Source organism: Periophthalmus magnuspinnatus, chromosome 21 (assembly GCF_009829125.3).
Source record: "Periophthalmus magnuspinnatus isolate fPerMag1 chromosome 21, fPerMag1.2.pri, whole genome shotgun sequence".
Lineage (NCBI taxonomy): Eukaryota > Metazoa > Chordata > Actinopteri > Gobiiformes > Gobiidae > Periophthalmus > Periophthalmus magnuspinnatus.
The window spans coordinates 26,881,301-26,898,069 of NC_047146.1; the positions used below are offsets into that span (position 1 = coordinate 26,881,301).

Below are 16,769 nucleotides of genomic sequence, written 5' to 3' on the forward strand. Positions count from 1 at the left end.
CTGGTATTACTGTGCACAAATTACCCAATGCCGACCAATCTGAAAACTGTACAAAAGTATTAACGTGCCAATATTGTTTAAAAAAAAAAAAAAAAAGTTACTCCACCCTATATCTTTTTAAGGCCAGTAACCTTGTCCACACCCTGCTTTGAAACCCAAATAAAGGATAAAGTGAATATAGAGAACAGATAATATATCGTTTGGGATTTCAGTGGGACATGGGTGGCATTATCAGGTCAACTTTCCCATTGTCTCACTGTCCTGGAATGCACAACAATAGCCTTCATTTTATTAATGGCTAGCCTAAACTCTATTATCATTCACTATTGCACTGTGGCATCTTTTACAATGTATTTGTTAACTGGGAAACTTCAAGGCAAGTTCAACTGTAAAAGGAAGTAAACTTAACACAAATTTGACATACATATGATCACTAAACTGTTTTACTCTGGGCATCTATTGGCTACTGCAAACATAGCTGGGGTGGGTATCCTATTGTGCATGTTTTAGATTGATAGGGGCTGAATGATTTTGGAAAAAAAAATCAAATTGTGATTAATTGGAAAAACTATTGCGATTAGCTTTGATTATATGGTTTAAAAAAGATACTGGTCAGAGCACATTATCTAGTAGCAATGACATTTGAAAGAAGACTTAAATATGAACTAATATAAACTAATTTAAGAATCTCATGCATTACAGAACATATTTGTAAATGTTTAAAGTATAGTTACAACAAGATTTTTCTATAAAAAGATGAGATATATACAGGAAGAACATGCAAACAAACTCCACATTGGTTTCAATAAATTACACCTCCCTGCCTTTAACTACAGGATTTTTACCTGGTCTTGTAATGTACTTAGCAATAAATAATCTTTTAAGTGCACAGCGACAAGTTAAACAGATTAAAAGCCAAGTACCCCTTAATCAGTAGTAATAAGTAGTTTTCAGTACTTTTGATCACATTGAGTTAAGTGTTCAAGCGTGGAAAGGAAGTTGTCATTATTCCATCTGTGCAAGCCAAATGCTAACTCAGTCAGCAGAGCAAAATAAGGCTACGATTCAATTTTCAGCCTACACTCGCAACCTAATTTCCCATAACACCACATGCTATTGATTAGAGCATTGTGGCAGGACCAGACTATGATCTTCTTCACAAAAAATAACCAAGACTAAATAAAGAAGTTTTCCTTTTCAAACTGGATCAATAGTTGTTAAAGTTTGTGTATGTTTGTGTGTTGCAGATATGCCTTAGCAGATGAAGCCTACCGATCGCTACGAGACCAAGACAAGGACCAATGCATTCTTATCACGGGAGAGAGTGGTGCAGGGAAAACGGGTAATTGACAAAATTAAGTTAGAATTATGTAATAAATTATAAACTAGAATTGGTTGAGTAACTTTTCTTGGGGTTATCTTATGCTTATTTGCTTATAAGTGTTTTACATGGAATTTATGGGAATGGGAACAGGCTGAACATGTGTATGCTGCAGTTTGTGTCTGGGTAGAAAACACTAGCAATTGTACGTTTGTTATATCATTATTTACCTATTATTGACCCTCACTATAATTATAATTTATATTTTGTTATCTTGGAAAACTTAGCTGCAAACTCAGAATCACAAGAAGAACATTTTATTGTTTTAAAAAAAAAAGGTACTTTGACCTTATCTTAAACTGCATTCAAGGTACACAAGTGTTTTCCACATTCTATGGACCATACAGTAGAGGCACTGATTTGTGATTGGCTGCAGGTGTTGGTTTAGGTAGTGATGATTCAGATCAGAATCCTTTTCAGGTTCAAACCATCTTGATTTTGGCATTGAAACTGGCGACCCAAATGAGAGACTCATGCTGTTCTCTGATTAGATTATCATCTGGAGAACCAAAACACCAAATTATGGCATAAACAACTTTGCCACAATGTTTTGTAATTAAGAATAAATCAGCATTACAATTGCTTTGAGTAAAAGCTTTGAACATTTTCTGGAGACACACTGAGGCCATGTTAATTGAATTTAAAATCAAAATCTTACATACAGTATATTTATTGCATATAAGTTAGAAAAATGTTGCCTTAAGAAACTTGTACCAGGTAGCTTACAGTCATGCTTTCTTATTGCATGCAGTCTTTTACAAAGGTTTGTACAAAGTGTAGACATAAGTTGCTTGACTAAGCCACTGCTCTGATTTCAATCGGATAAGCTCTAAAGGTCACTGATAACGGCTTTGTTGCGAAAATGACAACTGTACATGAAAGAACCCCTTTGTGTGTACACATCATTGGTACATTATTTTTTTGTTCAGCTACTGCTTTACATTGTGGAAGAATATTACTGCATACCTTCTTCTGTAATAATGAATGGAATTTCCTTTGAAGGCCTTATGAGTAAACCAGTGTGATGGTGAAAATAATATGTGGATGTTATTGCACAAAAATGACCTTTTCATATAGAGTGCTTTATCAACACCAGATGTCCTTGAGCTGCACTATCTAAAAGTAAGGAGTGTTGTATTGGAATGATCTTATTTGGATCCTACATTTGAAAAAGAATTCAGATATCAAGATGAATATGGTCAATAATGTGATGTGTGTAATGTGTAATATTAATGATATGCTATTTATGCTAGTGTATCTCATTTAACTAAAGATACACTATGTAATATTTCCAGTTTTTTGCTTTATCTAACTTTGCTTGGTGGCGACACACGAGATGGACAAGTTTAATGTCATAATGTGGAACATTATAGGCAAAGCAATAACATATTCAAGGAGACAAGCATGTAGCAGATCCCCATCAGGAAAGTTACATAGTACACCTTTGAACTTTTGTGCAATTAAATAAGAAAAGTACTTCATAGTAGTAGTTCGTATGACAACAACAATTTGCATAGTTTAAGGTTTTTACAGTAATTTTCCATTTTAGTCCAGTCAGAATTGTTGGAGGGAGACATCTTGGTAGGTTTGTTTTGGTAATTTGATAGATGAAAGCAAGTTTACTCAGTAGAGCACCCACCTCCACCCTTGTAAAACGTTTCCATGTCCCCTTGAACTTACCGGGATGATTTTTGCTCATTTGTTCAAAGCGTTTCTTTATCCTTTTTTTGGCACATTATAAACTATATCAGAGCAGGGTAGCTGTCATGTAACGTGACTGTAAATTGATGCCAGGAGTTAAGCCATAAAAGCCATCATTTGGAGAAGACCGAAACATGCCTTTTGATGCCTGTCAATTCTGGCTAAATCTGAAGTGTTTTTGGATTATCCTGTAGCAGTTTCTGCTTAGAGTTTGGATTTAATGGTAAATCAAGAGGTCAAGCGAAAACGGTAAACTTTTATTTATTTTATGAATTCAGTAATTTTTTATGTTTAATTTGACATTTTCTGAGATAAGATCTAAACCTCAGGAGAATGTATTTGGATAGACAATTGATAAAGTACTTTTGATTATGGGCAGTATATCTATAATAGAACACCTCTGGAATCCTCTATTCAGTGTTCTTAAAGCTACAATCTGTAATTAGATTGACCAAACAGGCGCTGTTGTATTCTCACATTACACCATTAGATGCTATCTGCGTTACTGCTGTCTGACAGTGTGCCAGCTTTGGCCTGATATAAGAAGACAAGAGAGCACAGAGGGGTAAAAGGTTTCACTTTTTCCATCAATTAAACATATAGGTGTTTTTTTATTTTTTATTTCTTTGTTCTTTCTGAAGATGTTGGTATGATTGTTCCCTTTTTTTGTAATAACATTCAATTTGTGCCCACACAGCAAATACTTTCATTGAATTACATAAAATTACATTACATATATGCCTCCATGAAGACAGAAACAACAAGGCAAACTACGTCGCCCGGACTGGAGCCAGGCCTGGGGTGAGTGCTCAGCAGCGAACGCCTGGTGGCCGGGCCTTTCCCCACGGGGCTGGGCCCAGTCCAAAGGAACGACGTGGGGCCGTCCTCCCGTGGACCCACCACCTGCGGGAGGAGCCATAAGGGGCGGGTGCAGAGAGATCTGGGCGGCAGTCGAAGGTGGGGACCTCGACAACCAGATCTCCGGACATGGAGACTATCTCTGGGGACATGGAATGTCACCTCGCTGGGGGGGAAGGAGCCTGAGCTTGTGCGGGAGGTTGAGCATTACCGGCTAGATATAGTCGGCCTCACCTCCACGCACAGCTTGGGCTCTGGAACCCAACTCCTTGAGAGGGGTTGGACTCTCCATTTCTCTGGCGTTGCCCGCGGGGAGCGGCGGCAAGCTGGTGTGGGCTTGCTTATTGCCCCACAGCTCGGCCGCCACGTGTTGGAGTTCACCTCAGTGAACGAGAGGGTCGCGTCCCTGAGCCTTCTGGTCGGGGACAGGTCTCTCACTGTTGTGTCGGCCTACGGGCCAAACAGCAGTGCGGAGTACCCGGCCTTCTTGGAGTCCCTGGGAGGGGTACTAGATAGTGCACCAACCGGGGACTCCGTTGTTCTCCTGGGGGACTTCAATGCCCATGTGGGTAATGACAGTGACACTTGGAGGGGCGTGATTGGGAGGAATGGCCTCCCCAATCTGAACCCGAGTGGTGTTTTGTTATTGGACTTCTGTGCTAGTCACAGTTTATCCATAACAAACACCATGTTCGAGCACAAGGGTGTCCATCGGTGCACGTGGCACCAGGACACTCTAAGTCGGAGGTTGATGATCGACTTTGTTGTCGTGTCATCTGATCTCCGACCGCTTGTCTTGGACACTCGGGTGAAGAGAGGGGCTGAGCTGTCAACTGATCACCACCTGGTGGTGAGTTGGATCCGCTGGCGGAGGAGGAAGCCGGACAGACCTGGCAGGCCCAAGCGCATCGTGAGGGTCTGCTGGGAACGTCTGGCTGAGCCCTCTGTCAGAGGGGTCTTCAACTCACACTTCCGGGAGAGCTTCTCCCTGATCCTGGGAGAGGCTGGGGACATGGACTCTGAGTGGGCCATGTTCTCCACCTCTATTGACGATGCGGCTGCTCGTAGTTGTGGTCATAAGGTCTGTGGTGCTTGTCGCAGCAGCAATCCCCGAACCCGGTGGTGGACACCGGAAGTAAGGGATGCCGTCAAGCTGAAGAAGGAGTCCTATCGAGCCTTGTTGGCTCATGGGACTCCTGAGGCAGCTGATGAGTACCGGCGGGCCAAGTGTGCCGCAGCTCGGGCAGTCACAGAGGCAAGAGTTTGGGGAGGCCACGGAGGAGGACTATCGGACGGCCTCAAAGAGATTCTGGCAAACTGTCCGACGCCTCAGGAGGGGGAATCAATGCTTCACCAACACTGTTTACAGTGCGGGTGGAGAGCTGCTGACCTCGACTGGGGATGTTGTCGGGCGGTGGAAGGAATACTTTGAGGATCTCCTCAATCCCACTGTCACGTCTTCCGAGGAGGAAGCAGAAACTGGGGACCCGGAGGCGGACTCATCCATGACCCTGGCTGAAGTCACCGAGGTGGTTGGCAAGCTCCTCGGTGGCAAGGCTCCGGGGGTGGACGAGATACGTCCTGAGTACCTCAAGTCTCTGGATGTTGTGGGGCTGTCTTGGCTGACACGTCTCTGCAACATCAGGAGTGGCGGTCGGGGACAGTGCCTGTGGAATGGCAGACCGGGGTGGTGGTCCCTCTGTATAAGAAGGGGGACCAGAGGGTGTGTTCCAATTACAGGGGAATCACACTCCTCAGCCTTCCCGGTGAGGTCTATTCCAGGGTACTGGAGAGGAGAATCCGACCAATAGTTGAACCTCGGATTCAGGAGGTGCAGTGTGGTTTTCGTCCTGGTCACGGAACACTGGACCAGCTCTATTCTCTCCATCGGGTCCTCGAGGGTTCATGGGAGTTTGCCCAACCAGTCCACATGTGTTTTATGGATTTGGAGAAGGCATTCGACCGTGTCCCTCGTGGTGTCCTTTGGGGGGTGCTCTGGGAGTATGGGGTCCGGAGCTCTTTGCTAAGGGCTGTCCGGTCCCTGTATGACCGGAGCAGGAGCTGTGTTCGCATTGCCGGCAGTAAGTCAGACCTGTTCCCGGTGCATGTTGGACTCCGCCAGGGCTGTCCTTTGTCACCGGTTCTGTTCATTATATTTATGGACAGAATTTCTAGGCGCAGCCAGGGGCCGGAGGGGGTCTGGTTTGGGAACCACAAGATTTCATCTCTGCTGTTTGCAGATGATGTTGACCTGATGGCTTCATCGAGCCAGGACCTGCAGCAGGCACTGGGGCGGTTTGCAGCCGAGTGTGAAGCGGCTGGGATGAGAATCAGCTCCTCCAAATCCGAGGCCATTGTTCTCGTCCGGAAAAAGGTGGTTTGCCCTCTCTGGGTGGGTGATGAGTCTCTGCCTCAAGTGGAGGAGTTCAAGTATCTCGGGGTCTTGTTCACGAGTGAGGGAAGGATGGAGCGTGACATTGACAGACGGATCGGTGCAGCGTCTGCAGTGATGCGGTCGCTGTATCGGTCCGTTGTGGTAAAGGAGTTGAGTCCAAAGGCAAAGCTCTCAATTTACCGGTCAATCTACGTTCCTACCCTCATCTATGGTCATGAGCTCTGGGTAATGACCGAAAGGACAAAGTCGCGGATACAAGCGGGTGAAATGGGCTTCCTCCGTAGGGTGGCCAGGCGCACCCTTAGGGATAGGGTGAGGAGCTCGGTCACATGGGAGGAGCTCGGAGTAGAGCCGCTGCTCCTACACGTCGAGAGGAACCAGTTGAGGTGGCTCGGGCATCTGCTTAGGATGCCTCCTGGGCATGTCCCACCGGGAGGAGGCCCCGGGGAAGACCCAGGACACGCTGGAGGGACTATGTCTCTCGGCTGGCCTGGGAACGCCTTGGGGTCCCACTGGAGGAGCTGGAGGACGTGTCTGGGTTGAGGGAAGTCTGGGAGTCCCTGCTTAGACTGCTACCCCCGCGACACGGCCCCGGATAAGCGGAAGAAAATGGATGGATGGAATACATTACATATCACACCCAAACTCCCCAAAGGATGTTTGTAGAAGTGTACAGTATATGAATGGGAGGGGCTATAGACACAAAAACTCACTAAAAGTCTCCAGTGGTGCAAATACACACATTCTTTGAAATTACCTCCATTTTCTTTGTTTTCCCTGTGAGCTAATTTGCTGATGAAAACATGATGCAACAATAGTGAAGTATACAGTCATTAAGATGTGGTTTCTTCAAGTCTGCTGTCTGTCTGCTCAGCTGTTCAAACTACTGTACCTCACCCACACCCTGAAATCTTGTGTGTGGAGAGACAGTGATGTCAGGGGCTTTTTCACAAGGCCAACATGACTGTCACTGTGTCTAAATGTGTGTGTAAGTTTGGGTTTTGATTATTTATCTTTGTTTCTTATGTCCATTTCAGAGGCCAGTAAGCTGGTGATGTCATATGTGGCTGCAGTGTGTGGGAAGGGCCAAGAGGTCAACAAGGTCAAAGAACAGCTGCTCCAGTCCAATCCAGTTCTAGAGGGTGAGTAAACCAAAATCGATCCGCAGTCTAACTTGATTTTACAGACAAAAGGGTGTATGTAACATACAACTATAAAAGGCAAGTACGATATATGGCCTTTTTGATAAGACATCGGCTTCTACTTGCATTCTGGGGATTTCTTACACTTAGAGTTCTGACTTCTCATAGATGACAGTGGAATGGGGATTTTTTTATTTTTATTTTTTTATTATTTTCTTGCTCATGTATACGAAAAAATAAAATCAGCCCTACAGAATAATGGTGGTATAATAATGCAAAACTCAGGTTTGACAAAAACATCAGCTATACCTGTATAGTAAAAGGGGACCACAGAGGTGGACTTGGACCTGTTTTTTCTTATCATTACAGTCTTTGCACCTCTATGGACTTTGATTTCCTGTTAGGCAGAAGAAACATGCAACTTTTAGCCTTAACAGTTTGGACTGACCCAACCTCATTTATATGTTTGATCTATCATTTTCTAGAAAACAGATAATATTGCAGTTTGGTAATCTGTTTTTATAGTTTAATACATTTCCAAATTTAATACAATTGTCCAGCTTGTCCAGCACTGGGTTCCCATTTTTTCCCGACTTGCAGCGGGCTATAAAAATATAGTGTTAGTTTAGTATAAGATTGGTGTTTCGATTGCATGTACAGTATTTGGGTCAACTGGACTCATTATTGCCAATCATTCTCACTCATTACATAATTCTATATAAACCTATACAATTAAATAAATCACTTTCCCTCTTTACAGACACAGCCATATTAAGTTCATAGAATAATGGCATATGTTGTAATCCTTTTAATGTCAAAAGCTGCACATAAACCATTTTATAATTTGGATGTAATGACTAACCTCGGATAAATAAAAGCTTTTTCAGCAAGTTCGCCAGCCTCCTTAAACCAGCTCTCCTCTTCCGTCACACCGTTTCACATGTGTAAGAGTGTTTGTGCTATCCCTATCATGACTGTGAGCTATAAGCTGGCACGCAAGCACTTATACTTTAATTGGGGGCAGTGCACAGGAAATACCCACCGATGATGAAGAGTTACACAGGGGCAAGGCTACTGCAGAGAAATAGGACATCTGCTAAAGTTTAAGTCCTGTTCAACTAGTTAGATTCTCACACTATGGTACACATAGCTGGTTCACAGCCAATAGTATTTGCCCATAACTTTTGCACAGTAAAGTTGGTTAGTTTAGTTCAGTTTTCGTTTGAGTTTTATCCTATTGTTTTAATTCTGTTCACACTAGTTCTACACTATAATTGTTGAGGCATTCGTCCTGGTTTAGAGCAAGTTTGGGTCTGGTTTTGGGCAAGTTGCATTCTGGTTTGCACCTGGTTTAGAGCCTGTTTAGTCCTGGTTTAAACCCAGTGAACGTAAGACCTGGTTTAGTTCTGGTTAAGTCTTTGTTTGTCCTTGGCTCAGACTTGTTTTGGACTTTCGGACTTTTGGATTTTCACCCTGACATTGAACTGATTGAGTCCTTGATTTGACCTATAATCTTCTTTTAACCATAGTTTAATCTTGTTTTAGTTAGGCCTATCCTTGTTTAGGACTAACTACACGTCATGTACTATGCTAACACCACAAGTTTAACTATTGTCCCGATTTAAATCTGTTTCCATGTACAGTGGTAGAAACTCCCATTAAAAGTTTTGTTGAAAACATCCAGCTAATCTCATATACACAAAGTAAATGCATGTCACTTTCTTGCTCATTTTTCTTGACTTCTTTATGTGCTTCACTTTCTCTTATAGCTGTTCAGTTCCTAAGGCTCTAACTGCAGCCCACACACTCATCTGAATACAGGGAGATTTCAACTCACCTCAAATAGCTGATACCTGTTAATATATGGTGTCTGTAGCAGTAATAGCATCTTGGTGTCAAATACTTTTCTCAAAAATCAAATTAGGTTAAAATATTCCAGATTTATCTCAGTGTGTAACTAATAGTGCAAGCTAATGAATGATGCAATGATAAACAGTAATATAGTAACCATAATGTGTATCTTTACTATTTTGAGTATGTCTTCTTCTATTGCATACAGTTACATAAATATAGCAGTGTAATCTTACTATCATTATTAGTTTTCCGTTATTGTTTATGGTTGGAGCATATTGATCTTGGTGCGTGTTGTGACGCTTGGGTTCAGTTCATCCTTGAGCCTGAAGAGCCTTAATGCTAAACCAAACAGAATTATGGAGCCAGTGGATTTGACAAGCTGCAACACATTATGATTGACACCTCACGAGGGGTCGTAGTACTATGGTGACTTTCTGTGATAAAAATTTGCAAAAACCTATACTCCACCTATATTTGTGAGCTTTAAGTCATGTTAGAATTTTGTTACCTCCTCAAAAACGTACCTGGAGTTGTGTTTTGTTTCATTCAAACATATTTGAATAATTCTTATTTATTAGTCTGTCTACGTCTCCAAAGCTCAAAATGCTCTGTTCCACCTTGTGATATCATGAAGTGGTAGTTTTCAAGTTAGCAGTTACCTTATACCTTTTGTTTATTAGAGACTGGCAATACCAGTGCCGGAATATTCCAAATGACTCTAAGGAGGGTATAAGGATTTTGAAAACATAGAGGAGCAGTTCCTGTATTACTCTGTTCCTCCTTTTAATGCAGCAGTGTGTTTTGTGTTTGAGACAAGAACTCAGCCTAAATATGCAGGGTTTGCTTGAAACAAAAGACAACTGCAGATATGTTTTTGGATGAGGTAACAACATAATAACATAGATCAGAAATTTGCATAATATGGGCCTTTTAATTTAAAATGTCAGAGATTTCTGCTCTAAATCAGGACTCAGCTTAGACGATTCCAGGCATAAACCACTCAGGACTGAAGTTGGTCTAAAGCAATGTTAAATCAAATGAAAACTGGAGCTAAAACTATGTAGGCTTGGTTTGGTATATGTGTAATCCCTCAGCCATCCAGGTATGATCCATAGCAAAAGAAAAGTTCAATTCTGTCAACTGAGCAAAATTTTTTAAAGAGAAGACATTTTGCATAATCGTTCAGGCCTCTAATGGGTGCTCTCACACTTAATAATGTACTGGCTATCACTATTCTTTTTTTTGTTTTGATTTAGGTCTGAGAATGGAGTTATAACTATATCCTCAGACCTAAATCAAAATGCTGAACCTTTTCGAAGCTTTTGTCCAGTTGAAAGAATAGATTTTTTTTCTTTTGCTACTCAGTTTGGTACAGTTCTAGTTCTAGTTTAGTTTTAATCCAGGTTTTGTTTTGGGGTCCTATTTTGTCCCAGTTTTGATATGGCATCTACTAAGGCACAACCGAGGAAATGTTGTGTAGTGTTTAATGTTACTTAAATGTCAAATATGCTTAGTAACATGTTGTAAACCAGTTCAGATCATTTGCAATTGCTTGTGAATTATAGGAGTTGGGACATGCAAATTTAGTGACTCCTGTAGCACAAACTGTAAAGCACCTATAATAAATAAAAACACATGCTCATATTTATCCATAATAATGTGTTTCCTGTGTCTTTTTCCAGCATTTGGAAATGCTAAAACTGTGAGGAACGACAACTCTTCCAGATTTGTAAGTTGTCATCTGATGCACTTCACTGGATTATAGTAATAAAAACCCAACCTGCTCTTCCTTTCTCCTTTTGGCTCTTATCTACATACTTTATATAGTCCCTGACAAAAGTCTTGTCGCTTATCCATTTTGTAGAAACAAAAGCTTATAACCTGACTTTAAAATAATCGATTGGTCTTAGAAATGTCTCATATAAAAGCTAAAACCCTCCCAAATTACACTCAATATACTAAAATAAATTTGCTTCACTGAAGAAAGATTGATCATTTAATGAACACAGAAAGGTCAGATTTTGGCAAGACAAAAGTTTTGTCGCCTACAGAAAATTGAACAAATAATTTACTTCACATACAAAAATATGTTGCATAAAGTCAGTGAATTAAGTAGTGGTGCTGTGAGATCCATATTTAATATCTTGTATGACTTCCATGAGCTTGAAGGACTGCATCCATGCGGTTTGACAATGATTCATACAAATTGTTGATGAAGTCATCAGGAATATGCAAAAGAAAGCAGTCTTACATGTCTCCCAGAGTTCATCAAGATTCTTTGGTTTTGCCTTTCATGCTTCCTCTTTCATTCTACCCCAGACATGCTCAATGATGTTCATGTCTGGTGACTGGGCTGGCCAGTCCTGGAGCACCTTGATCTTCTTCGCCTTGAGGAACTTTGATGTAGAGATGGAAGTATGCGATGGAGCACCATCCTGCTGCAAAATTTGACCCCTTTTATGGTTGGGAATGTAAGAGGTAGCTAATACTTCTTGATATTTTAGGCTATTAATATTGCCTTCCACCCTGCAAATGTCTCGCACACCCCCATACTGGATGTAACCCCAGACCATGATTTTTCCGCCACCAAACTTAACTGTTTTCTGGGTGAATCTTGGATCCATGCGGGCTCCAGTAGGTCTCCTGCAATATTTGCGGCAGCTGTGATGTAATTGAACCGAGGATTCATCTGAGGATTCATCCACCTTCTGCCACTTTTCCAGTGTCCATCCTTTTAGCAGGCTGTGAGCCTTGGCAAATGCCACATGGTTTTTTAATTGCCTTTTTTTTGTGCTGGTTTCTGTGCACTGATTAGACCATGGAGACCATTTTGAGACAGAATTCTACAAACTGTTCTGGTTGACACAGGGACTTGAGGTGACCAGGCCTGGTGGAGCTCTGCTGCAGTGAAAAAGGGGCTGGCCTTGGATTTTCGAATCAACACACGGTCCTCCCGAGCAGTTGTCTTGCGGGGTCTGCCAGACCTAGGCTTGCCAAAAACATCTCCAGTCTTTTCAGATCTTTTTCTTATTCTTTGTACTTGGCGCTGAGACACATTGAAGGTGTCAGCCACCTCAGCAGTGGATCTTCAGCCTCTTGATAATTAACGCTTTGGTCTCAGGGTGGATCTTAGGCATGTTGTCAGAGGTCAAGTTGCAGTTGAGGTGAAGGTCTGGTGTGCTGGGGTTCTTTTTATACACACCCACTAATTGATTGATTAGTAACTGATCACAGGTGAGGCTGTAATCTAGGATTGGGTGCATCATATGACAAGGCGACAAGACTTTTGCCTTGCTAAAATCTGACCTTTCTGTGTTCATTAAATGATCAATCTTTCTTCAGTGAAGCAAATTTATTTTAGTATATTGAGCATCATTTGGGAGGGTTTTAGGTTTCATATGAGACATTTCTAAAACCAATTGATTAATTTAAAGTCAGGATATAAGCTTTTGTTTCTACAAAATGGATAAGCGACAAGACTTTTGTCAGGGACTGTAGACTACAGGCATAATTCCCATATAATGTTATGGTGGGATATGTGGCTCTTCTTTCCTGCAGTCTGGGGGCACCACCTTTTGTCAGTTAGAACAGACCTGGTGGTATTTTGACATAGAGCCACTTTTTATGCGAGTCTCGACTGTAGTTTACCATATGCTCATGTAATGTACGAGTTTGAGCATGTCCTATTGAAACTTTTTACTTACTTTCAAGTGTAAATGATCCTTGTTTTTTAAACGTTATATACTGTAAATGTTTCGGACTTCAATCAATAAATCAGTGTTTTTCAACCACTGTGCCGTGGCACACTAGTGTGCCGTGAGATATTGTCTGGTGTGCCGTAGGAAATTATCCCATTACACCTAACTGGTCTAAAAAATATCAGGTTTCACACTGAGTGAGTAGAAATATTTTATTTTATTATAAAATGCTTTTTTGTGTGTTTATTTGATTCCTGTTCAAAATAATCTGATGAGAATTACTTTATATTGTAAATATAGGATGCAGAGTTTCATTTTTTTAACATTTTCTGCTTATGGTGTGCCTCGTGATTTTTTTCAATGAAAAAAATGTGCCTTGGCCCAAAAAAGGTTGAAATACACTGCAATAAATACAACACTTGCTGTTCTTTAATACACGCTCATGCTGTTCCATACAAATAAAATAAAATAAACATTCAGAGACATCATATGTTATGAACTGAATGATACCACTTTTTTCTAACCAAATAAAATGAAATAAGTAGTTAATGGAAAAGTATATTATGTGTAAAAGTTAGTTGTTAGTTTTCTTTTTCTAACAAGCAAATAATTAATACAATCAGAACATTTTAATCTAGATCTAGACGTCAACTAAATCTTTACCATCTTTACCAAATCAGGACCAGTGGAGAAGTCTACACACTTTTGGGAATTATATTCCTGTCTTTTCCAACACTTTCTTACTATATACCCTGGCTGTATTCTCATTACTGTATGTATGTAATAAATGGGAGCAGCTCATGTAAAGTGGACTTCGTTAATAGTCCTTACAATACAGTTTGCTGTCTAGGACCCTTACTCTGTGCTCCTGTTCATGCCTCTTGTGGCCCTGTGCCAATATAAACCAAACAACGTCTGCTCAAAAGTCTGAACAGAAAGCACATTTTGTCCTCTTTCTGTGCCATCATTTTCAAATTCAGCAAATATGTGTGAAAGGTGAACACAGATGAATATGCTAGTTTTGTGATTGGTAAGAATGTGAGTTCATTTGAATTTATTTGTAATGTTTTCTCACTGCACTATACATGGATGTGGGGTGTGCAAAATACCCAATTAAAATCAAATTTGTCTGACCCTCTGACCCTTTTCCAAACCCACTCCTCCTATTGGTTAGTCTCTGTCATTATCTGCATGAGTGATGGGTAGGTTTAACCAATCATAATAAAAGCATAGAGATCCAACATGGCAACCAGCTTAAATGTGAGTTATCTGTGCTGCCAACTTTCACGCACTAGGCACTTCTAAAATATTAATAATATTACATTTGATTAAAAAGGTAAATGTATGAAATTTACAGTAATTTAAGATGGGCAAACCAGGTCTACACTGGGTCCACACCAGATCTAAACCAGGCCTAGGAACCAGGAACACACCCAGAAGCTGCTGTGTTGGAGATGTGTTGAACTAATTGTTTAGCCACATCAATTTCTGAAAGATAGCCCACTGAATGAACCTACAAAAGCTCAATGCACTGAACTCTCTCCCTTCTGCGGAGTGGAGGAGGGTTGAGTTTGGCTGAATAGTTTAATGTGTTCTGAGGCTATTTATACATCAGACGAGGAAGGAGAAATTAAACACTGGACTTTCTGTTCCTGCTGCCCGCATTAGGCCGGCGAACCAATGATAAACTCCAATAAAAGGAAACCAGTGGGACAGGGGGCTTTCCCAATTTGGACGCTCCTTTTTAGCTTCACATGTTGTTGTATGAATCATGGGTCACTTATGAGGCTCTGCAAGCTGGGAATCGCAGACGTCTGGTGTTGACATAGACAAGATCTTGTCATGGCATGTTTGATTTTAATATGGATATAACTATTAAGATCTGATTGTAACTGAAATAGATGCAGGTGCCCGAAATGCAAACACATAAGAAACACACTGTACACTATAAAAGTCAGCATGTCAATCAAAAGCTAATGACAACAGTTTTTGTTTTTTCTTTTTTTTGTGATTATCGTCATATTACCATTCACTAATTGTGTTTAATGCAACACTAAGCTCTAAACCAGACACATACCCATAAACTCCTCCCATTTTTTTTTTCTTTATGATGATCTGACTGAGTGACAAGTGGGTTTGACCAATCACAGTGAAGTGTGATTAAAATCAAATCATTTGCTTATATTATTGTGGCTATTAGGTGGGTGTAAAAAATACTCACAGAGCTGTAAACTTTCAACATGCACTGTATACGTTATAAATAATTAATTACTATTTTATAATTTAATTCATATGTTATCATTTGCTTTTCTTTTTCTTTTTAATTCACAGGGGAAGTACATGGACATTGAGTTTGACTTCAAAGGAGATCCTCTGGGTGGCATGTCATCAGTAACTGTAAGTGTCATTGCCATTAAAATCTATTTGATTTGCCCTCTCCAATACAATATAATACAATACAGTGTTTTCTATTTGATTTACTCATCCTAATCTCCTTTATGTCCTGGGAAATCCTGGAATTACTGGAAAAGGTCAATAGCTGGTTTACCAAGAGATGAGCTGAAAATGCCCCATTGACCTGAAAATAACATTTAAAGACTTGAGCATTAAAAAAATACTCATTATGCCATCCTTTTTTATTTTGTTTGCGTGCCATCCAGAAAAATCTTTGATCCTTGACCCTATGAGGTTGTTAAGGAGTTTGAATGACAAAGTGATAATCACAATATCTAAAAGCAGAAGATTATCTATTTTTGGCCAGTGTACTTGAGTACATGTTGTCAATGAGGGATAGAAATGTATTTATATCACTAAAATACATTTGGCTTTTGAAAACAGATACTATATTGTTTACTTATCTGTTTATTGAAAATAAGCTCTTGTTGCTTATTAAGTCAGCTAAAAGGTGGTAAAATATGTGCATCTGGAAAGCAGTTTTGGCGTTGACTCACATAGTTAGCACATAGCGTGTTTGCTGGACAGGGCCAGAGGTCACAGAAACAAAGGGAGGAACAGAATGTGTGACACAATAAGATCCTTGTTTTGATTCGTCCTGACACAAGTCTGTGAAGAGTGACCGCTGACATGTCACTGACTGCCTTGGGACAGACACAGACAGATGGATGAAGAGCACCATATCACCACTCTGTTCATTATTAAAGGACACTTAATTATTAAAGGACACTTATCTTTAAGAACCTTTAAGAATATTATAATAGTTTATCTTCATCAATAACTTCGAGTTGTTTGAGTACTCTTTATTGCACTGTGTTCAAGGCACCTTTGCTCCATTTTCACCCTTGGATTTTGGCAATTTTGGCAAATATTAAAGCTGACCTATTATGCAAAATTGATTTTTCAGAGGTTTTAACCATGTTATAGTTGTTTCCCCTTCTCATTTCCCCTCTTGTTTTTGGAGTGTTTCATGCATGTTTGACTAGTCTTTAATTGCTTTTAATCCCCTTTTTCACCACCACCGGCATATGGCCACTTTGTTCTTCAATTTAATTTTCTTAATCGATAATACGCATAAGATTCAGCAGCATCACCCAGTATTTTTGGTACAGGTAAAAAAAAAAATCTGCTGCTCAATAGTGTGATCCGGCGCTCCATGGCTCTACGGCTATTTGTTGTGATGATGATTACGGCAATGTCAGCTCCCATTGGGCACCACGATTTTCAAACGCGGAAGTCAGTAGACTTGTTTCTTTTCTTAAGTTGTTATAGATTAATATTAAGAT

The 16,769-nt window shown here is 40.6% G+C and overlaps 1 protein-coding gene across 1 annotated transcript in view; it reads left to right on the forward strand.

Moving 5' to 3' along the window:
* Positions 1–16,769, forward strand: part of myo1b (myosin IB) — a 90,651-nt gene that overhangs the window by 30,351 nt on the left and 43,531 nt on the right. The window contains 5 exon segments of the mRNA XM_055230867.1: positions 1,248–1,342; positions 7,373–7,477; positions 11,014–11,060; positions 15,361–15,413; positions 15,416–15,426. Coding sequence (XP_055086842.1) covers positions 1,248–1,342; positions 7,373–7,477; positions 11,014–11,060; positions 15,361–15,413; positions 15,416–15,426 — 311 coding nt within the window.